This window comes from Pan troglodytes, chromosome 4 (genome assembly GCF_028858775.2).
Source record: "Pan troglodytes isolate AG18354 chromosome 4, NHGRI_mPanTro3-v2.0_pri, whole genome shotgun sequence".
NCBI classification, from domain to species: domain Eukaryota; kingdom Metazoa; phylum Chordata; class Mammalia; order Primates; family Hominidae; genus Pan; species Pan troglodytes.
In genome coordinates this window covers 867,069-890,440 of record NC_072402.2, presented here as the reverse complement: position 1 = coordinate 890,440, position 23,372 = coordinate 867,069, and the positions used below count along the sequence as shown (strand labels likewise).

The 23,372-nt window shown below is 51.4% G+C and overlaps 1 protein-coding gene across 27 annotated transcripts in view; it reads right to left on the bottom strand.

The window, feature by feature from the left end:
* Window positions 1–23,372, bottom strand: part of PLEKHG4B (pleckstrin homology and RhoGEF domain containing G4B) — a 156,682-nt gene that overhangs the window by 28,704 nt on the left and 104,606 nt on the right. For 24 of the 27 annotated variants that reach the window (XR_010156814.1, XR_010156815.1, XR_010156812.1 and 21 more), the window contains 9 exons: window positions 19,440–20,673; window positions 16,675–16,884; window positions 16,428–16,551; window positions 15,006–15,099; window positions 8,323–8,409; window positions 4,921–5,037; window positions 4,469–4,567; window positions 3,701–3,840; window positions 2,999–3,137 (listed from right to left, as the gene is read on the bottom strand). Coding sequence is in view for 17 of the 27 variants with exons in the window: in XM_063810191.1 (XP_063666261.1) it covers window positions 2,999–3,137; window positions 3,701–3,840; window positions 4,469–4,567; window positions 4,921–5,037; window positions 8,323–8,409; window positions 15,006–15,099; window positions 16,428–16,551; window positions 16,675–16,884; window positions 19,440–20,673 (2,244 nt within the window). In the remaining 10 variants the exon portion in view is untranslated. The remainder of the gene's footprint in view (window positions 1–2,998; window positions 3,138–3,700; window positions 3,841–4,468; window positions 4,568–4,920; window positions 5,038–8,322; window positions 8,410–15,005; window positions 15,100–16,427; window positions 16,552–16,674; window positions 16,885–19,439; window positions 20,674–23,372) is intronic. The other 3 variants (XM_063810193.1, XM_063810194.1, XM_054684896.2) reach the window with 1 other exon arrangement.

Here is a 23,372-nt window from a genome sequence, read left to right as displayed (position 1 = left end):
TGGGCAGAGAGCAGCCAGGGCACAAACCTGGAGGCCGGGAAGGAAGCGGGAGTGGCAGGGCCTGAGGAGAGCAGAGGCCAAGTCCCGAGACTCCACAGGACAGGGTGAGGGAGTGTCGGAGGGAAGGAGCTGGGCACCCTGCTCCACAGGGCCCAGGGTCTGTTCCCTGGCAGGTGAACACTGAGCTACGGCCAGGCTCTCCTTTCAGGCCGGGATTAGAGGAAAAGAATCAGACCGCCAGGGAGAAAATGCTAAAGATGCGTGGGCCACAGGCTTCCTAGCCAGGGGTCGCCAGGAAAGCCTCTGGCGCCAGAACAAACCCGCAGAAGCCACAGACTGTGCAGACTCATCATGATTAGTATGGAGAGGGGACCGTTCAGAAAATAAGCCCATGGAGTTAAAAAGCAAGAGCAGAAACAAAAAACTCAATAATAGAGTTAGAGGGTAAAGCTGAGAAAAATCTACCTTACAAGGACAGCACACAGCCAGGGGTGGGGAAAATTAAGGCAACAGGACAGAAAACTCCAGAACCAGATGGAAGTGTGGAGCTGTGGGAAATGCGAGCGCCACGAAGGATGTCACAGAATTCCCAGAACAGAGGGGCGCAGTGCAGACACAAAGAGCACACCTGCCCTCGGTGCACCTGGGCGACCCTCAGGCACACCTGCCCTCAGTGCACCTGGGCGACCCTCAGGCACACCTGGGCCACCCTCAGGCACACCTGCTCTCAGTGCACCTGGGTGACCCTCGGGCACACCTGCCCTCAGCGCACCTGGGCAACCCTCAGATTCCAGAGCCCCGAGGACGACAGGAAAGTCTGTGGCTTCCACCGAGAAGCAGGGCACAGGCAGAAGGCTGGGAGTGGGATGGAAGCTAAGCACAGGCGCAGGGCCTTCCAGCTGGCGAAGGGAAACTAAAGTGACTGCTGGCCATGAAGGTGGAGTAGAGATGCTTTTAGATACCACGGCCTCAAAAATGCTCACCCCAAGATCCCTTTCTCTGGGAAGTCCTGGAAGTTATTCTGCATAAAATGCCAAAGTAAATGAAAAAAGAGGAAGACTTGGATACAGGAAATAGGAGACCACAGGATGGGGCAGAGTGGGGAGGGAGATGGAGGAGACCCCAGGAAGAGCAGAGGGAGGAGGGGAGATGGGGGAGACACCCCAGGAAGGAGTAGAACGAGGAAGGGAAGATGAAGGAGACCCCCCAGGACAGGCAGAGGGAGGAAGGGGAGATGGGGGAGATCCCCCCAGATGGGCAGAGGGAGGAGGGGAGATGGGAGAGACCCCCCCCAAGGATGGAGTAGAACGAGGAGGGGAAGATGAAGGAGACTCCCAGGATGGGCAGAGGGAGGAGGGGGAGACGGGGGAGACCCCTTGGGATGGGCAGAGGGAGGAGGGGAGATAGGGGAAACCCCCAGAATAGGCAGTGGGAGGAGAGATGGGGGAGACTCCCAGGACGGGCAGAGGGAGGAGAGGAGAAGGAGGAGACCCCCAGGATGGGCAGAGAGAGGAGAGGAGATGGAGGAGACCCCCAGGATGGGCAGAGGGAGGACAGGAGATGGAGGAGACCCCCAGGATGGGCAGAGGGAGGACAGGAGATGGAGGAGACCCCCAGGATGGGCAGAGGGAGGAGAGGAGATGGAGGAGACCCCCAGGATGGGCAGGGGGAGGAGGGGAAGATGGGGGAGACCCCCAGGATGGGCAGGGGGAGGAGGGGAGATGGAGCCAGGATAGAGCAGAGGGAGAAGGGGAGATGGAGGAGACCCCCAGGACAGAGGGCACAGACTGGAGACAGCCTGGACTGGCTGGTGGCTGCAGCTTGGCCTGGACTCCACTTGCCTGGTGTGGGGTTCCTGTTCCTGCCCCAGGGATTGGACCAGCTGGGCCCCTGGCCAATATTTGGGAGCTGGGGTCAGTTGTGGGGAGGCCAGGAGCATGCACAGTGCCTCGTGTCCCTGCTGCACGTCTTTGTCTGGAGGCCCCCGTGAGGGCACGCGTATGGACCTGAAGGCCGGGGGAGCTTTGCCAGCAGACAGGAGGGCTGGGGATGCCTCCACCCCACTGCTGCCTCTCCATGCTGCTGGCTCTTTCACCCGCACATTCATCGCAGCAATAGTTGTTGATAAAATAATAAGGATTTATATAAAAATGTGCAAGTTTTGAAGAGTTTATATGTGAGAAAAGAAAGAAACTTTTTATCTGAGTGTGCACCCCTTAAACTGTCAGGCCCAGAGGGGCATCAAAATGAGGCAGCAGCATCATCTGCGCCCCTGAGCTAAGCAATCATTTCGCTGGTGCCCCCCGAGCTAAGCAATCATTTCAGAGTCACTGCTATATGGACCCCAGATTCTGCGGTGTGTCCACCAAGGGCCATCAATAACCCCAGCCACGCCACACACTGTGCACAACTCACACCCTGTAGTCCAGCAGCGTGTGGCCAACCCCCACCAATGCCATTTCTGTGACCCAGAGAATTCATGAAAAGCCACTTCCGTCATCACCCCCTCCCGATTTGTCCTCCTTTCTTTAAAACCTTGAGCCTCTCCCTGGCCTCCGGAGCCACTTCTTGAGGTCATCTGGAGGTGTTTCCCAGGCTGCCGTCCTCAGCCTTGGCCCAGACTCTCTCTACCTGTGTCGGTTTCACCTCGGCTTCTCAGTCACCGTGTACGCATGCACATGGAGAAAGCGTCCGGAAGATACACCCAGCTATTCACACCGGTAGCATCAGAAGGCACAGTGTGAAATTATTTTTCTCCCTGGCCTCCTCTGGATTAAACAAATTTTTTTTCTCCACTGATCCAGTATCTCTCATGTAAAAAATAAAATTTATTTCTTTTTACACAAGCAGCAAGGCATGCCCTATCCTGACATAATTTCATTCCAAATGGAAATCAGATCAAGGCCCTAAAGACACAGTGTGAAGGTGAGAGGGTTGCCTTGGCCAGCCTGGCCTGGAGGGGATGCTGGCCGGGCCGCCTTCCTCCTGCAGCTCTGACCTGGTCATTCCCTTCCAGGAGTGACGCCAGCTCCCGGAGGTGCTCCAGCTGCTGGAGACGATTGTTCGAGGTGAGGACCAGCCTGTGCACCTCCTCATCCACTCGGTCGTACAGGCTTGTGGCGGCCTCCAGGGTGTCCCTGAGGAAGAGAAGGCAGTCCTCAGGCTTCCAGGTGGCCCCTTGAGGAATCTGCTCTTGGTGACAACCCCATATAAAAACCCTGCTCTTTCCATTCCCTCATGCCACAAGGCAACGGGAGCCCCAGGAGGAGGCCCACAGCCGAGGCGGGACACAGATGTGCTGCATGCGTTCTGCCAACATCCTGGCCGGCCTGGGTTGCAGGTGCCTGGAGGGGACCCAGGTGGGGCAGCTTAGGCGGGACTGGCTGTGTGCAGCTGAGATGGACAGGGACTGCTGGGGGTGGGCACAGCTCCCCAGGCAGCACTGGTCAAGAATGAGCTCATTCTGATGCACTCTGACCACCTCCTGCCGAGCGTCCCCAGAAGCTGGCTCCTTGATCTTTGGAGCCTGTAAATGTGGAAAAGCTCTGACCCAGGCAAAGCGTGGCTGTCAGAATGGAGGTCTGGACCAAGCACAGAGGGGGCTCTCCTTGGAGCAGAGCGCTACGCCTCCTGGCTGCAAACTCCCCCGAGCAGCTCCCTCGACGGGCCAGGGCCCAGCATGACCCCTGTGAGCGCTCACCGGCTGTCTTCTGTGCCAAGCTCTTCTCTCCTCAGCCGCGCCAGGATGGTGCCCCCCTCCAGCCTGAGAGACACAAGCAGTGGGTCTTCCAGGACAAGCTTCATCATCGTCTCATGCTGGTCAATTAACTCGGCGACTTCCTGCATGGGGTGGGGAGGAATACGCCTTTAACTCCCTCCTCCAAGGGGCAGGTCCTCCCAAGTGTGACAGTGGCAGGAATGTCCTGTTTCCATAAATCAAGCTGCAGGCCTGGTGGCATGACAGTGCCCACTCCTCAAGCTGATGGTCCGGACTGTCCCAGGGAGGGTGGGCCCCAGGATAAGATCCCTGGGAGGGAGAAGAAGGGGGCTCAAAGGTCAGCTGTAGGAGGTGAACCTGCCATTTAGACCAGGGACAGACATGCAGACCTCACTCACAGACTCTGGGCCCCTAGACCTGGCGGCTGGGCTGTCAAGAGCCCTGTGGCCAGTTCGCCTCTGTGTCTTGTTGGAATGACTCGTTCCGAGCAGCAGTTGCCGCTCACACCTGTTGCATATCATCAAATGCTGTGGCACGGTTTTCCTTCTGGGTAGGGTGGGATGTTTTTGGTGACAAAGGGGAGGAAATGGCCTTTTCTGAATTAAGAGGGATCTACAAATGAAAAAGGATTTGAAAATCTCTGCTACAGATGATAGTGAACCAAATATTTATTTTCAAGTTTGGCTAAACCTTTATGCCCCCACCTACCTGTCACATGAAATGAACTTACCTGCAAGTCTGAGGACTCACCTGGGCTGTTCTTGGGGTTCTGTGGGTGTTCAGGGAGCAGAATGAATTCTGTAGGAAAATGATGGCTTCTTCACAGTTTGCAGCGAAGTGTTCCAGCCTCTGTTGTGAGTTGAGAGGGAGGAGATTATAAGGACACAGTCTGTCAAATGCTAAAGTAAGCAGCTGTGAGTTCCAGTTTCTGCATTTAAACCGATCTCGGGTTGGGAAGCTTCCATATGTGAAGATCCCTGAGATCTACAGACACTTCCGGGGCAGCAGTGCCCTTCCCACCCGGGCTCGGCATTCTCAGATGCACCACGGCGTGGTTGTGCAGACACGAAGACCTGAACGGCGACTGTAACAAGCATCAGATCAGGGACGGTGATGCCCTTTTCAAATTCGAGTAAAAACATCCACATAACAGAAAGTCCCCAGAGACTGTCGCATGTGCAGCAGCTGCAGGCTGAACCTACCTGACGGAAGCAGATCCAGTCACCATGGCTGTAGGGAAAGGAGCCGTCGAGGTCTGCGGTCAGCTGGCAGCTGTCAACAAATTTGTGCACGGCCTTCAGGGAGCTCACGACCTCACACTGCCAAGAAGAGGCACTCGTTGGTCATGGCTCCAGATGCATCTCTTGGGGGCAAACACTGTAAATGGCTCATTCCTGGGTTCAGAGGATGGAGAGGCTGGCTCAAGGAGTATCGCCCCTGCTTTGCTGGAAGCACTGATAACAGCACGGGTCTGGGTGCAGTAATGAAAGTGAGAAGATGGGAAAGAAGGGAGCTAAGAGAAATGAAGGAAAGGCCTCAGTGAAGAAAAACCAAAAAAAAAAAAAAAAAAAAGGGAGGAAGAGCAGGAAGGAAAAGGGAAAGAATGAGTCAAGGCTCTTCTCCTTCTGGTGTGGCAGAGGTGGCCCTTCTCAGATAAAACCCACAAACTCTGGACAAAATATAAGGAGAGTTTCCTGAAAGCCCTGGCAGCCGAGCCAAGTCAGGCTCATTGCTGGGGCACCTGATGCATGCGGGGCCAGCAGGGGCGAGTTCCCACGGTGGCTCCGTCCTCAGGGCCGCTGCCCGCGTGTGGGAGTGGCTGAGCTCCAACAGAAAACAGGCATCCTTTTGACAGCAGGTGGCTTTGTAAAAAAAGAAAAAGAAAAAGAAAGGAAAGGGGCTGGGCACGGTGGCTCATGCCTGTAATCCAAGCACTTTGGGAGGCCGAGGCAGGCGGATAATGAGGTCAGGAGATCGAGGATATCCTGGCCAACACGGTAAAACCCCGTCTCTACTAAAAATGCAAAAATTAGCTGGGCATGGTGGTGTGCACCTGTGGTCCCAGCTACTCAGGAGGCTGAGGCAGGAGAATCGCTTGAACCCAGGAGGTGGAGGTTGCTGTGGGCCGAGATCATGCCACTGCACTCCAGCCTGGCGACATAGAACGAGACTCTGTCTCAAAAAAAAAAAAAATAAAGGAAACGAGAGGGGCATCTGGCCGGCGTGGTGGCTGACACCTGTGATCCCAGCACTTTGGGAGGCCAAGGCAGGTGGATCACTTGAGCCCAAGAGTTCAAGACCAGCCTGTGCAATAGGACAAAACCCCCATCTGTACAAAACAAAATACAAAAATTAGTGGAGTGTGCTAGCGTATACCTGTAGATCCAGCTACTGAGGAGGCTGAGGTGGGAGGATCACCTAAGCCTGGGGAGGTCAAGGCTGCAAGCAGCCGTGATCACACCACTGCACTCCAGTCTCAGCAATACAGCTTGATCTTGTCTCAAAAAATAAAAACATAAATAAAATATAAAAACAATAAGAAAATGGGCATCTTTCTCGCCTGAGGAAAGAAGAAACAGAGGATGGGGTGGGGTGGCCACACCACTGGAAAGTGAAAGTGGATTCCCAGAAGGGGGCAGCTGTGGAAGAAGCCCCGCGGTATGTGTGTAAACTCTGCCCAGGTCTCTGGCTGACCCTGAACCGTGCATACATGGGGGAAGACTCAGAATTAAACTGAACCCACTGTGGGTGACACAGAGCTGCCGGCTGGAGTCTAACCACGTTACGTGCACACTAGAACAACACTGTGAGTCTATACCAGAATCCAGTCTCCCCAGCAGAATATTCACAATGTCCAGGATTATGTGACACATCATGAATCAGAAAATGGGACCTATTCTCCAGGGAAAGACAATCAGCAGAGGCCAACCCAGAGATGACCCAGATGTTGGAATTATTAGACAAGGACTTCAAAGCAGCCATTAAAACTGTGCTCAATGAGGTAAAGGAAAAATGCTTGCAATTTATGAAACGAGAGGAAAACTCAGGAGAGATGTAGAAAATATATTTTAAAATCCATTGGAAATCTTATAGCTGAAAAATACAATATTTGAACTAAAACATTCACTGGGTGAATGTATTAGTCTGTTTTCACACTGCTGTAAAGATACTACCTGAGACTGGGTAATTTATAAAGGAAAGAGGTTTAATTGACTCACAGTTTTGCATGGCTGGGGAGGCCTTAGGAAACTTACAATCATGGCAGAAGGCAAAGGAGAAGCAAGACACATCTTACACGGTACAGGCAAGAGACAGAGTAAGGAAGGGCCACACTTTAAAACCATCAGCTCTCATGAGAACTCACTCAGTATCAGAAGAACAGCATCTGCCCCCATGATCTGGTCACCTCCCACCAGGTCTCTCCCTCCACACGTGGGGATTAAAATTTGAGAGGAGATTTGTGTGGGGATACAGAGCCAAGCCACATTAGTGAGTTTAACAGCTGAAGAGATGACAGAGTAAGGAGCCAGTGACCCTAAGGACAGGATCAATGGGAACAACCTGATATGAAGACTAGAGAGGAAAAAAGTTAAAAAAGACAGATTCTTAGAGATCTGCGGGACAATACTGGTATACGCAATTGAAGTACTAGAAAGAGAGAGAGAATAAAGCAGGAAAAAAGTTTTTAAGAACTAGGCCAGGTACTGTGGCTCAGGCCTACAATCCCAGAGCTTTGGGAGGCCAAGGTGGGAGGACTGCCTAAGGCCGGGACTTCGATTCCAGCCTAGGCAACATAGCAAGACCCTGTCTCTTAAAAAAAAAAAAAGTAGCTTGGCATGGGGGTGCACACCTTCAGTCCCAGTTACTCAGGAGGCTGAGGTGGGAGAATCTCTTGAGCCCAGGAGTTTGAGATTACAGTAAGCTCTGATGGCACAACCACACTGCAGCCTGGGTGACAGAGCTAGATGCTGTCTCAGGAAAGGAAAAAAAAAAAAAAAAAGAAAGAAAGAATGGCTAAAAAGGTCCTAAATGTGGTGATAGACATGAATTCACAAATTTAACAGTTCAAGCCTAAACTGGATAATGAAGAAAACCAAGCCCGCTCGCATTGCAATTTGCTCAAAAGAGAGGAAGTACCTTGGAAACAGCCAAAGGAAAATTAACACACTTCATAGAGATGAACAATGATCTGAATTATGATGAACTTTTCTTCTAAAATTATGGAGGCCAGAAGGCAACAGAGCAGTATCTTTAAAGTGCTGAGGGGAAAAGCAGAACTCCTCTCAGACCAGAATTCTAGATGTAACAAAAATACCCTTTCAGAATGAGGCCAAATGAAGATGTTTTCAGATAAAAGAGGAAGATACAAAGAAAGAGAAGGAAAGAAACCATATGAGGTGGAGAAGAAAGGTCACATTTTTTAGTTTTTCATGGCATACTCTGCAGGACTCCTGCAAGAACTTACGGGGTAGGAAGTAGGTTTCCAGGCTCCCACATGGATGCAATTAGAACTTATCTAAATTCCTTCATGTGTTTCATCTCATCCAGGTGCCTTAATGTTTAATTTTGTCCATCACTCAGGATCCCACAGTCTAAACCATTACCTGAATTATTGCATCCTTGTCAGGCCTAAATGCAGATTCTTTATCTACCAACAGCAAGATACTATGAATTATAGGAGATGTGTTGTTCTGAAATAAATAAGAAATAAATATTACTGATTAGCTTTCTAATTTTTAACTTCATTAATAGAATTGCCCAATTTTGAGTGGTACTACTTCTGTCATAGTTTCCCAGAGTGCCTACAGTGCATAAAACATAGTTGACTTTGCCCTGAAATGTAAATTATTTGCCCTTATGAATTTTTAATGTAATCAGGTTTATTGAGGTATAATTTACATACAATAAAATTCACCCTTTTTAGTGAATAGTTCTATAAGTTTTGACGAAAGCATAGTCATGTAACCATCACCACCATCAAGACAAAGAACTGTTAAGCAACCCCAAAATTCTCTTGTGCCTCTTCGTAGCCAAGCCCTCTCCTATGCCCAGCCCCTGGCAACCACTGACCTGCTTTCGTCTCCACCGACTTGCCTTTTCTAGACATAAATAGACTCAGGCAGGAGTGGCCTCTCTCACTTAGCATTGTGCATTGGGAACTCGTCCCTGTTGTGGAGATCAACGGTTTGTTCCTCTGTTTTGCTGAGCAGTATTCCATGGTATGCCTCACCACAATCTGTTCATCCATTCACCAGCTGAAGGATAACTGGGTTGTTTCCAGTTTTTGGCAATCACGGGTAAAGTCACTATAAATATTGTGTGAACACAAGTTTTCATTTCTCTTGGATAAATATCTAGGAGTGGGATTTCTGGCTCATGTGATAAGTAAGTATTTTCCAGAGTGGCTGTACCATTTTGCATTTCCATCAGCAATACCAGGCATTTGTTACTGTCAAGCTTTGTTACTGTTTTTGTGTGTTTCATTTTGGTTTTCAGTTGCATTTCCCCAGTGATTAATGACGTTGGGCATATTTTTATGTGGTTATTTGCCATCTGTGTATCATCTTCAGTGAAGAGTACTCAAATCCTTTCCCATATTTTATTGGGTTGTTTTCTTATTACTGAGTTTTGAGACCGTATATATTCTATATACAAGCCCTTTATCAGATGTGCATTTTCAATTGTTTCATTGTGGTGAAACACTATCATCATCATTTTTCAGTGTACAGTTCAGCAGTCTTAGGTACATTCATAATGTAGTGCAACCACCACCACCATTCGTCTCCATAACTCTTTTCATCTTGTAAGAGCAAAACCCTGCACCCGTAAAAGAAAAACTCTCCATTACCCCCTGCTCCTGGCGCCAGGCAACCATAATTCTACTTTCTGTCTCTGGGATCTGGGCTACTCTGAGTACTCATAGAAGTGGAATGTTTGTCTTTTTGTGATTGGCTTATTTCACTCAGCATGTTCTCAAGATTCATACATGCTGTGGCATATGTCAGAATTTCCTTCCTTTTTAAGGCTGGATAATATTCCATCGTAAAGATAGGCCACATTTTGCTTATCCATTCATCTGTTGATGGGCACTAAGGTTGCTTCTGTGTTTTAGCTGTTATGGATAATGCTGCTATGAACACAGCTGTATAAATCTCTGAAACTCTGCTTTCAATTTCTTGGGTATATACCCAGACACAGTATTGCTGGATCATATGGTAATCCTATATTTACTTTTTTGAGGAACTGCCAAATTGTTTTCCACAATGAGTCACTATTTACTGTTCCCATCAACCGTGCACAAGGGTTCCAGTTTCTCCGTATCTTTGCCAACACTTGTTGTTTTTTTACAATAGCCACCCTAATGGATGGGGAAGTGGTATTTAATTGAGGTTTTGATTTGAATTTCTCTAATCATTAATGACATTGAACATCTTTTCATGTGCTCATTAGCCACATATATATCTTCTTTGGAGAAATGTCTATTCAAGTCTTTTGTTCATTTTTGAATTGGGCAGTTTGGTTTTTGTTGTTGTTGAATTTTAGGAGTTCTCTATATATTCTGGATATTAACCTCCTATCAGATACATAATTTGCCAAAATTTCCCCCCATTCTGTGGGCTGCCTTTTTATTCTGTTGATAGCGTCTTCTTATTTACTTTTTTTGAGACGGGGTCTCTCTCTGTCATCCATACTGGAGTGCAGTGGCATGATCATGGCTCACTGCAGCCTTGACCTCCTGGGCTCAAGCAATCCTCCCACCTCAGACCCTTAAGTAGCTAGGACTACAAACATGCACCACCATGCTCAGCTAATTTTTTTTTTCATAGAGACAGAGTCTTACTATATTGCCCAGGCTGGTCCTGAACTCCTGGGATCAAGCAATCCTCCTGCCTCAGCCTCCCAAAGTGCTGGGATTACAGGAATGAGCTACCACATCTGTCTGGTAGTCTTTTGATGCACATTTTTTAATTTTTGAAAAGTCTGATTTGTCTATTTTTTCTTTTGTTGCTGGTGCCTCTGATGTTATATCTAATAAATAATTGCCAAATCCAATGTTGGAAAGCTTTTGCCCTATGTTGTCTTCTAAACGTTTTATAGTTTTAGGTCTTACAATTAGGTTTTTGATCCATTTGAGTTAATTTTTTATATAGTGTTTAGGTAAGAATCTAAGTTCATTCTTTTGCATGTGAATATCTAGTTTTTTAAGCACCATTTGTTAAAAAAGACTGTCCTTTCTCCATTGAATGGTCTTGGTACCCTTTTCAAAAATCATTTATGTATATGATTGTTAGTTTCATGGCTTTCTACTCTATTCCATTGTTCTATACGTCTGTTTTTATGCCAGTGCCATACTTTTTTGATTACTGTTGCTTTGTTAAGTTTTGAAATCAGAAACTGTGAGTCCTCCAGCTTTGTTTTTATTTTTTACAATTGTTTTGGCTATGTGGAGTCCTTTGAGATTCCCTATGAATTTCAGGATAGGTTTTCCTATTTCGGCAAGAAACAACAGTTTAATTTTGATAGGGATTGCACTGAATCTATACATCACTTTGTGTAGTATTGATATTTCAATACAATATTAAGTCTTCCAATCCTTGAACATGAGATATCTTTCTATTTATGTCTTCTTTAATTTCTTTCAGCTGTCTTGTAGTTTTCAGTGAAAAAGTCTTTCACTTCTTTGGTTAATTCCTAAGTACTTCATTCTTTTTGATGCTATTGTAAATGAACTGTTTTCTTAATTTCCTTTTCAGATTGCTCACTGTTAGCATAGAGAAGTGTGACTGATATTTGTGTGTTGACTTTGCATCCTGCTACTTTGCTCAATTAACTTATTGTTTTTTTTTGTTTTTTGTTTTTTTTTTTTGTGGAACTGTTAGGGTTTTCTGCATATAAGATCACATCATCTGGGAATAGAGATAATTTTACTTCTTCCTTTCCAGTTTGGATGCCTCTTCTCCCCCACCCCCACTTTTTCTTGTCCAATTGCTCTAGCTAGAACTTCCAGTAATATGTTGAATAGAAGTGGGCATTATTGCCTTGTTCCTGATTTTAGATGAGAAGATTTCAGTTTTTTTGCCATTGAGTATGATATTTGCTGTAGATTTTTCATATAACTTTTATTATGTTGAGGTAGTTTCCTTCTATTTCTAGTATATTGAGTGCTTTCATCATGAAAGATGTTGAATTTTGTCAAATGCTTTTTTTTTTGGCATCAATTGAGATGATCATGTGTTTTTCCCCCTTCATTCTGTTTACACTGATCAGTTTTCATGTGTCGAACCATCCTTGCATTCCAGGAACAAACTGTACTTGGTCAGGGTGTATAATCCTTTCAGCCTGCTACTGAATTTGATTTGCTAGTATTTTGTTGATGATTTTGGCATCAACCTTCATAAGGGATATTGCTCTACAGTTTTCTTTACTTTAGTGTCTTTGGCTGGCTTTAGTATCAGGGTAATGCTGGCATCATAGAATGAGTTAGGATGCATTTCCTACATGAATTTCTTTTGAAAAAGTCAATAAGGAACTTACATGCTTGTAAAAAGTTTTATGGAAACTGAGTTTTGGCACTTCACACTGTATCTACCTTGTGTTAGAGAAGCTAACTGAGCTTTAGAGCAACGCACTGTGAACCTTTTTTGGTGAACACTAACAATAAGCATATGTATTCTTTTTTCCACCCTGATGTCACTGCCTTAGGCTTGCTCAGCAGGTGTGGGCTCTTCCAGATTCCTCTTGTGCCCAGGTAACCTCTGGTCAGCTCTGTTTCCTCCCCTAGCATCTGTTCCTTGACTGTCATTTCTTTGTCTAGGTGAAGCACAGACCACTGCCCAGGTACCCAACCAGGGACAGCTCATGCTCATGCTGTGGTGCAGGGCCTCATGTTCCTTTCTTGGAGGCCTTGAGAATCTCTCAGAACCTCTCTGATCAGTGCCTCCCCTGGCTCCAGGCCTCCCTGAGGCTTTCCTGACAGTGTCTGTGCACTGGGGACTCCTGTCTAGCCTAGCTGGTGCAACCCAACTCATGGCACTTCTTGTCTGGACCTCGGCCTGTGCTCTCTCCTCCCGGTGACTCCTTCCTGACCTCAGGGAGTCACCTCAGCCCCTTGTCCAGCCCAAGGTCCCTGTCACTTGCTCCCAGGCCAGCCAGTTTCTGCTGGCCCAGCCACCCTGTCAGGCAGTTCTGGAGGATGCCACTGCAGGGCTCAATGTGAGTGGATCCCACTCTGTAAGGGGGGTCATGACTGAGCCTGTCTCCTCCAAGTCTCAGGTAGGACACTGAGATTTTCTAAGAAGCGCCACGTACTGCAAAAGTAAGAAGAAACCACAGGCGGGACTGACAGTGAGGAGGGGGACAAGAGGCAGGTTCACTCTAAGGCAAGGGGAGGCAGGCTCGATGCAAGGGGGAAAGTGTGGGGGAGAGAAGTGGTGGCAGCAGGGTGGAGAGAGAGGAGGGAGGACTGTGGGGTCAGGGGAGAGGAAGGGAGGGCCGCAGGGTCAGGGGAGAGAAGGGAGGACTGTGGGGGAGGAGAGGGGGGGGAGATGAGGGAGGACTCCAGAGTTAGGGAAGAGGAAGGAGAACTGCAGGGTTGGGGGAGAGGAGGGAGGACTCTGGGGGAGGAGAGGAGGGAGGACTGCAGGGGAAAGAGGAGGGAGGACTTTAGGTTGGGGAAGAGGAAGGAGGGCCACAGTGGGGATAGGAGGGAGGACTGTGTGGAGGGGAGGAGAGAGGATCGCAGGGGTGAAGAGGAGAGATGGCTGCAGGGTTAGGGAAGAGGAGGGAGGACCATAGTGGGGAGAGGTGGGAGGGCTACAGTTTGTGAGAGAGGAGGAACCACCGTGGGGGTGGAGAGGAGGGAGGACCATGGAGGAGGAGAGGATGGAGGACCATAGTGGGGAGGAGGGAGGGTCACAGGGTGTAGGAAAGGAGGGAGGGGGGCAGGGTGGGAGAAGAGGAACGACTGTGGGGGTGGAAAGGAGGGAGGACAGTGGAGGGGGAGAAAAAGAAGTACCATGGAAAGGAAGAGGAGGGAGGGCTGCAGAATGGGGGAGAGGAGGGAGGACCACAGGTTGGGAGAGAGGAGGGAGGACTGCAAGTAGGGAGAGGAGGGAGGACTCCAAGTGGGGAGAGGAGTGAGGACCATGGAGGGGGAGAGGAGGGAGGACCATGGAAGGGGAGTGGAAGGAGGACTCCATGGTGGGGTGAGCTCTGCCAGTGCTGTCCCTGACTGACGTCTTTCCTGGCACAACCTGCCACCTGGTGTCCCTAAACTTGAGATTCCTCAGTGAGTATAGGAGCCTCTGCCTCCGTCTTCAGCAGGGACAGCAAGGGCGAAATGGGTTTAGCTTCGTGGAGTGCAGGTGGGGCATGGGAGAGGGCACCCTGGGTCTGTCCCCATCCCCTCCCTGTCCCTGTCCCTGGACCCCCGTCCCTGGTCTCTCCCCATCTCTGAGCTTCCATCTGCCCCTGCTCAGGCAGCAGCATCTTCCCATCCCCAGTGCTTCCCATCTCTGGATGTTGCTTATGGTTCAGTGCAGGGCCCCTAGGCCACACACAGTGGCTCATGCCTGTGAGCCCAGCACTCTGGGAGGCTGAGGTGGGTGCGCTTGAGTCCAGGAGTTCAAGACCAGCCTAGGCAATGTGGCAAAACCCCATCTCTAGTAAACATACAAAAAATTAGCCAGGCATGGTGGCATGCGCCTGTAGTCCTAGCTACTCTGGAGGCTGAGGCAGTAGCATGGCTTGAGCCTGGGAATTCGAGGCTGCAGGGACCTGTGGCAATGGCATTGACCCTGTCTGGGGCTGCCAGGTTCGTCCCCACCCTGGTTCGTCCTTGCAGTGAGCTATGGCTGCCCCTTCCTGCCTCTGTCCTTTGTCTGAAGGGTGATGCTGTGCCCTCCATCCTGACAGAGGGGCATAGCGGGGGCAGCTGCACTAGGCAGGGATGGGGCTGCGCTGCCCTCCTGGGACAGGTGCCCACCACCTGGGCCTGGCTGGCTTTGCATTTTAGGTTTGCAGTTGCCCTGAGCATGAAGCTTCCCCAAGTCCCCAGCGGATGGGCCAAGCCCACCTTCCCCAGTGTCTGTGCCTGGCCCCGGAGAGCAAGAGCTGGACTCACTGGGAAGACCCCAAGAAGGAGGTGGCTCTGCACAGGGGCCCCCATCTCGAATCTTCACACTAAGCCTGTGGACTGGCTACTCCAGAACCACGATGCGGGCAGCCCCAGCAACACACGGCCCTGCGATGCTCTGCACACCCAAGGGACAGGACAACCTTGCCGTACCTGCAATCCTGAGAGGGCCTGGGAGACGGCAGGGGCAGCTGGACTCCTGCGTGCATCCACCAGGACAACCAGCCCCAGGTCCCGGACCTCCTTCCTGGGGAGGGAAAGACAGCCCATCTTAACCACTGAAGTTTAAATCTCTTACAAGAACGAGTTTCTCCACCTCTGAGGCTAGTTGTTACTGGTTTCCTTTCAGCTCTAGAAGTTAGGGGTTCTCTATACACATCAACCTTCCACTTCCCGAAGGTGCAGGCCCATCGGCTGGAGGCACTGACGTTGTTCCTCTCGTGGAACCTGCTACTGATGTCAGACAGCGTCTCTGGGCACATGGGGCTGGGGCTACTTTCTCCTAAACACCCACCAATGCTCCTGGATGGACGAAATGGGCCCTGCTCCATCAAGGGAGCAAGGACTTCAGGGCCTTCTTGCCCTCATTTATTTGGGCTTTAACATAAGCACAGAAGGTGATTCTGATGGGATGTGGATGGCCTGTTCCCAAGATGGAAGCTTGAGATCAGTCAGGAGGGTCCTTACTTATCCAGAGCCAAGCTAAGACTGTTAGAACATCTTTTAAAACTAAAAATACCATCATGTGGTTTTGAAAACTCCAATTTAAAAGCTTTGTCTCTGTGATTGTGATTAGAAACTTCAGTTCAAAATTTAATAGGAGAGAATGGTAGGTGGGGTGAGTTGATATATTCATTTCAGAAAATTTTAGTGTTCAGCTGGTCTGAAGGTAGTGAGTTATCTCATTTGATTGTTCACACACATTACAGATCAAACACCTTATTCTATTCTTTCCCCCTTCTCACTACTACACTTGACTAGTCTTAAAAAATATATAGCCTGGCGAGGCTGAGGCGGGAGGAGGATCGCTTTAGCCCAGGAGATTGAGGCTACAGTGAGCTGTGATTGCACCACTGTGCTCTAGCCTGGGCGACAGAGCAAGACCCTGTCTCAAAAAAAAAAAATTTGTGTGTGTGTGTGTGTGTTCTTTGAGAAACTTCTTTAGCTCTAACTCCAGGATTAACTGACATTCTAATTAAGTTGTGTGTCTGGACACTGATCTTACAGCACTCTTGTGAGCCAAGGACATAAGAGAACCCTGACTCAAAGCCGGCAGAAGCTGCATATCACACGGATGGCTGAATCCTGGTCCAAAGAGTGAGTGTGCCCTGTCTGCCCCGTAGCCAGGTGTGTTTAATTGTGGGTGTCACTGGAAAGGATGTGTACAGAAGGCAAGAAATGGTGTGTAGAAATCAAGGCTGGAAGCACATGGGTGCTGACTGCTCTGAAAGATGAGGTTAGGAGAGGCAGAGTCTGGCCATGGAAGCTGGCACCTCCCCTTCCCCCCCGCTTTGCCACACACATGCAGCTGGGGTCCCATGGGTCTGCAGGGTGGGGCCTTGCCCCCCGTCCCACCTGGGGATGCTATGGAAGTACAGCAGCAGGCGGGTCAGCTCAGCACAGGACGAGTGTTCCCTGGTCCAGAGCAGGCTCCTGGTGCGGACCTGCACCACTGCTCTGCCATGACGGTCTCGGGTCCCTGCAGAGACAGAGACAGGGCAGCTGCCAAGGGCTTCACTCCTACAAGGTGGTGAGCTGGGTCTGTGCTGTCGGCTTAGATGTCAGATCCACCCTGACAGGAGAGCCTGGCATGTGCTCTCACCTGGGAGGGTGACGACCCCGGACTGCAGCAGCTCCTGACTGACGTCCAGCACCTGCTTGGGCACCTGGCTGGGGAAGTCTCCTGTGCCGGGTGGCCACCCTTCTTGCTCGGGGTGTGGCTGCTGGGCAGGCACATCGGAAGGCCCGCTGGGGTTGTGGCAATGGAGGCTGCCGCCGTCTGTGCTGACACAGGCTGAGGATCCAAGAACGTCTGGACAAAGGAAAGAGGCTGTGTCAAAGATGAAGGTTTTCCTGCGCGTTGAAAGCAGCTGCTATGCTCAGCTTGCTATGAACCATGGGACAAAAACACGCATGAAAGTAGGGGGTTCCATGAAAAGTTGTCCCAGTTCACATGGGAAGTGAAAGCACGTCCCACTGCACAGGGCACGCGGCGTCATCACAGACACACGGTGTCATCACGGAGACGGAGTCTCCAGCTCACAGACACGCTCACTACCTGCAGACGCCTCAGGAGGGACAGGTCATCTCATCCCTACTCATCTGCTCAAAGTGCAGCATGCGTGACTGCATGTGGTGTGTGATTGCGCGTGCATGTGTGGTATGTTTAACTCTGGCACGTGTGACTGTGTGAGGCAGGTGACTGCGTGTGGTGTGTGACTGCGTAAATCTGGAGAGTGTGATCATGTGAGGCATATGACTGTGTGTGGTGTGACTGTGTGGTATTTGGAACTCTGGAGTGTGATCGTGGGAGGCATGTGTCTGCGTGTGGTGTGACTGTGTGTGTGATATGTGTAACTCTGGAGCATGTGATCGTGTGAAGCATGTGACTGGTGTGACTGTGCGCACGTGTATCGTGTGAGGCATGTGACTGTGTGTGTTGTGTGATTCTGTGTGCATGTGTGTCGTATGTGGAACTCGAGCATGTGATCATGTGAGGCATGTGACTGTGTGTGGTTGTTATGGCGTGTGTGTGACTGCGAGGGGTGCTGCAAGATTGTGTGTGTCTTTTCTGCCCAGTACAACAGGGAAGAAAATCAATACAAAGGAAAGGTGAGGGGCTGGAAACCACGGGGAGGGGTTAGGACTTCTTTTCACTTTAGCTGAATTGCAGTGAGGTGACAGAATACTCTCAGGTAGTGTTGCCTCCAAGTGAGTACTTCTGTTACAAAGCTCTTTCTGCGGTAGGTCCTGTGTGTGTGCGGCACTCTCTGGGACCTGTCAGAAGTTCCAGGCACAGCAGCCTAACTTTGAAGGCGAAAGGCTCTCATGAGGTGGCTGGAATGGGCTGGGCCACACTTCTGTTTCCAAGGGCTGTGGTGCCATTGCCTCCGAGCCCCTGGTCAGGCCAGGCAGGTAGGAGGGGTTGGCAGGCCAGGCGTGGCTGTCTCCAGGCACTGCGGGGGGGGGGGGGGGGGCCACGGAGAGGAGGGCTCAGCCCGTCACTTTCCCCAGGTTGGGTGGCCCTACTTGCTGGAGCCTACATCAGTATGTTCACATTTTTTCCTTCTTTCCAAAATCATTGGTTGTGTTACTCACAGGATATTTCTTTACTCAAAAAAAAAAAAAAAAAAAAAAAAATTGAAATATTTAAGAAATATGTTGTCATTATTTTCTTACTTTATGTCTTGCAAACTTAGTCTTTTAAATCATCACATTTTCTCTCCTAACCCTTGGAAACTGTGAATGTGGCCTCCAGTTGGAAACTGAGTCTACGGATCTGGATGTGAGGTCGTCCTGGGTTTAGAGGGGCCCCGAATCCAGCGATGGGTGCCCAAGAGCAAGGAGAGGGAGATTCGAGTCAGAGAAGCACTGGGGAGGAGGCCACGGAGGACGGTTAGAGGGCTGCAGCCACAGCCCGGGACACCTGGAGCCCCAGAAGCTGGAAGAGGCGGGATGGGTGCCCCCGGTCCTCGGAGGGGAACACACTCTGCCCACAGCTTGATGTTGGACTTGTGGTCTCCAGAATGTGAGCGCCAATATGAACATGGAGACAGGCTTCTTGTGGATCAAGTGACCAAACAAAACTGTGACAGGGTGGGAGGGGGACAGTGCAGGGGGAGGTTGTGGGGTGTGCAGGAGAGGGGGTGGGGTATGCAGGGAAGGGGGTGGGGTGTGCAGGGGAGGGGATGGGGGTGTGCAGGGGAGGAGGTGGGGGTGTGCGGGGAGGGGGTGGGGGTGTGCAGGGGAGGTTGTGGGGTGTGCAGGGGGAGGTTGTGGGGTGTGCAGGGGAGGGGGTGGGGTATGCAGGGGAGTGGGTGGGGGTGTGCAGGGGAGGGGGCGGGGTGTGCAGGGGAGGGGGTGGGGTGTGCAGGGGAGGTTGGGTGTGCAGGGGAGGGGGTGGGGGTGTGCAGGGGAGTGGGTGGGGTGTGCAGCGGAAGGGGTGGGGGTGTGCAGGGGAGAGGGTGGGGGTGTGCAGGGGAGGTTGGGTGTGCAGGGGAGGTTGTGGGGTGTGCAGGGGAGGGGGTGGGGATGTGCAGGGGGAGGTTGTGAGGTGTGCAGGGGAGGCGGTGGGGGTGTGCAGGGGAGGTTGTGGGGTGTGCAGGGGAGGTTGTGGGGTATGCAGGGGAGGTTGTCGGGGTGTGCAGGGGAGGTTGTCGGGGTGTGCAGGGGGAGGTTGTGGGGGTGTGTAGGGAAGGGGGTGGGGTGTGCAGGGGGAGATTGTGGGATGTGTAGGGGAGGGGGTGGGGGTGTGCAGGGGAGGTTGTGGAGGTGTGCAGGGTAGAGGGTGGGGGTGTGCAGGGGAGCGGTGGGGGTGTGCAGGGGAGGTTGTGGGGGTGCGCAGGGGAGGGCGTGGGGAGCATTTACCTTCCTCTTTGGTGCAGCCGGGACCCTCTACTGGGACACAGTTTGGGGTCCCCACAGCTTGTCCTCCTAGGTGGCCCCCAGGCCTGGAGCCTGCTGAGTGGTGGGAGGTGTGGCAGGCTGCAGCCTGGGCCCCTCTGGAGCTTCTGGGTGCCCTTTCCCAGGACCGAGATCTCCTGGGAAGGGTCCGCCCTGCAGCTCCTGGACCTGTCTGGCTGGGTGTGTGCCTCTCCTTCTCTAGACTTGGGGTCTGTTGGGGGTCTCCCCGGGGGCCGGAGGTTTCCTCCTGGGTCCCACTGGCTGCTGCCCCAGTCCCCAGGTCCCTGCTGGCTCCAGCCAGGGAGCTGCAGGTCAGGTCCCCGAGGGCCTCCTCAGAGCTGCCCAGGGGCATGGGGTTCCGCAAGGCCTCCATGTACGACTCCCTGAACCAGCGTCTAGGCTGCACACAAGCGGGGTCCCCCGGCGGCCGCCTCCTGCTGCTCGGGATGCCCAGGTCTGTGTGGAAGGTGAGGGCCTTGGGTCCGTCCTCCTGGTCCATGGGGTCCGGCCTCTCCCCTGACCCCCCACAGTTCTCAGAGGGCATCCGTGGGCCCTGCTCTGAGGGGCTGACCTTTTCGAAGTCCCTGTCTGAGCTTCCAGACAGGGTCCTGGGGCTTCCCAGCTCGGCTCTTTCTGGATAAGGAAGGGGCCTGAGCTGGTCGCTGCCCGTACGCCCTCGGCAGCAGGGTGAGGTCAGGGTGTCGGGGCAAGAGGTGCTTCCCTGGAAATGGGGGCCTGCTGTGGCTTGGGTGGGGACTGGGGCCTTTGAGGGGCTGCTGCGCAGCCGCTCAGGACCTGTGCAGCTGGAGTAGCTCTGCAGGATGGCTCTAGGGCTGGGGACAAAGACAGGGTCAGTGACGTCGCTCCACGGGGCTCGGTGGACGGCCAAGCCTGAGGTCAGCAAGCAGGTTTGCAGGGGGACATGGCGCCGCTCCCGGTTCACCCACTCCAGGAATGCCCCCGTGAAGACACAGCCATACATGGCCTCAGGGACGGTGACTTCCTCTGTGCCTCTTCCCAGCCGGGACAGGCATTTCAAGACCAGTCTAGCTGACTGCTTCCCCGCCGACGTGACCTGCAGGTAGAAGTCCCCGGGCTGGAGCCTGACTCCGTGCAGGGACGCCAGCTGCACCACCACCTTCTCATGGGCGCACAGCGGCCAGCCTGGGTGCAGGAAGACCAGACCCCTGTACCTGGCCTGAGACAAGAGAGGAGGGAGGTTAGTGGTGGGCACGGCCATGGCCTGGGCCCCTCCGTGCCCTGGGTCTCCACCCCTCAGGGGAAGGTCAGTGACTGAGCTCCCACAAGGAAGGGGTCTCATGGGGGCTGGGGTGTCCTGTCCCTTGGAACATAAAGCAGGTCATTAGGACTAGAAAACACGGGCTGCTCTTTGGTTCAGGGGTCAGTTAAAAAAGCAATTGTATAGCTCTTCCTGGAGGCTGGGGGTAGGTGGGCAGGACAGGGGAGAGGAGGCCGCTCGAGGGCCACAGCCACAGCCCACCAGGCGCTCCGAAGGGTGAGTTGTCCCTCAGAGTGGTCCCAGCCTGGGCAAGGAGCCGGGCATCCACACTTGCCCCTGCCAGCCCTGGTCAGGGCCACCCTATGGGGGGCTCCCTCCTCTGCACTCCCAGTGCTCCCTGTGGCTCCCGGCTGCTGCAGGCGCTACCTCGACCTCCTCAGCGAGGGGTGCGGGTGCCGGGATGCTGGTGAATTTCACTTCAGTATTTTCTCTGTTCCCTTTAAATAGTTGAGATCCCACTCCATTTACAATTGTGTACTTTAACTATTTTCACCCAATGTGATTTCATTAGCATTTCCTGTGCTATTAGAAACTGCACACAGATCACTTAACTGTTGAGTGTTTATTTTCCCCAAATGTTGCTCTGACAAACTAAAATACAGTAAACATCTTGGGGCCTAGAGCCCCGCCTGGGTTTCAGTTGCTTCTGCAGAATCTTACACCAAGTTCAAGTTCAACCCACCCACCGATCATGTTTTGCACTGGTAACAAACATGCCTTAGGTGTTGGTGCCTTTTCTCAAGCACGAGGCCCATTCTCAGCTCAGCTTTACTATGCTGGCCTCAGGGACTCAGATGGAAGTCACAACCCCAGCTTTCCAGAATGGCAATAAAAATGCGCTAAAAACTTAAAAGGGCATTTGCCACTGAAAGAGACACATATGCAGATGGTGAAAGGTTATTCTCAAAAGCCTTTTTCTAATCATTTTCACCTTACTGGGCTTGAACTCCCAGAATGTAAAATCGAGTATGAGCATCCCTAGGTGGCTGAGGGAAGTGAAAACAAGTTCCTCAACTTTTATCAGAATTTAAGCTCGAACTTCACGCAAGGGGAGGATATACTGAACAGGAGGCATAAAACGGAACTATCATTGATATGGCAAATTTGACTTAAAGAATGTAAAGTTACACCCTCATTTCAGAAAATAACCTGAACAGATGAAAGTAATGTAATGCAGAAAACTAGAAAATATTCATCTATTTCAGAGGGAAGAAATTAGCTGCCGGTGGGAGGCGGGTCCCAGGGTCTTCTGTGGGCCACTGGCAAATCCAAGTGGTCATTTAATCGTCTGATGTCAGGGTGGGCCCTGGAGCTGCTCCAGTCCAGACCCACAGTCCATACAGACATTGGCCCACCCAGTTTTCAGAAACGTCTGTGCGTGTTCCTCACACCGGTGAGCAAGCCGTTCAAGAAGCGGCTCCTTGACACCCTCCCCAGACGCTGCGAGGCAGCCTGAGGAGCTGTGTCCTGGGCTGGATGCCTGGTGGGGCCACCTCCATCCCCTCCACAGGTTTCACCCCAGAAGACACAAGTACCTGCCGGTCCATAAGGGCCTCCCCGAGCCTGGCCCCCAGAGTCCGTCCCCGATCCTATTGCCCAGCACAGCCATATTGGTGCCCAGGGCATGTTCCTGTGAAGTGGTGATTTGACGTAAAATGCACAAGTGACTGTTGAAAAAATCGTTGTGACTTGTCCTTGTAATCACACCACCAGACTTTTTCCAGAAAACAGAAATGGGAGGGTGTTGGAGCCTTTCATGCCTTTTGCCCTCCCACAGGGGTCTGCAGGTCTCTACATATCAAATATTTGATGAGACAAAACCTATTTCCAAACCCTATTTCCAATATGCATAGGGTTTCTTCACTGTAGAAGGGAACTGGTCCGGGTTAAGGCAGTGGCACAGCCCAGAGCAGGAGGGAAGTCAGAGACTGTGGGGAGGAGGGTGTGTGTGTGTGTGTGTGTGTGTGTGTAAACAGATATAATGTGAAGTTCACCAGCATAACTATGTTTACGGGGTACAGTTCAGTGGCATTAAGTACATTCACACGGTTATGTAACCATCACCACCATCTCCAGAACTTTCCATCTTCCCAAACTGAAACGGTGAACCCATTAAACACCAGCTCACCATTCCCCTGCCCCTGAGCCCCTGGTACCCACCATTCCACTTCCTGTCTTGATGAATTTGACTACTTCATACAAGTGGAATCATCCAACATTTGTCCTTCCAGTACTGGCTCCTATCCATTGGCACAGTATCCTCAAGGTCTATCCATGCCACATGTGGCACGTGTTGGAACTGCACTCCTTTTGAGGGTTGCATAATCTTCCATTGCGTGTACATACTATATTTTGCTATCCATTCATCCATCCACAGGGTTGCATAATATTCCATTATGTGTATAGACTACATTTTGTTCATCCATCCATGAACACTGGGGTTGTTTCCACCTTTTGTCTGCTGTGAATAATGCTGCTATCAACATGGGTATACAAATATCTGTTTAAATCCCTGATTTCAATTCTTTTGGGTAGGTGCCCAGAAGTGGAACTGCTGGATCATAGGGTGATTCTGTGTTCACTCTTTTGAAGAACTG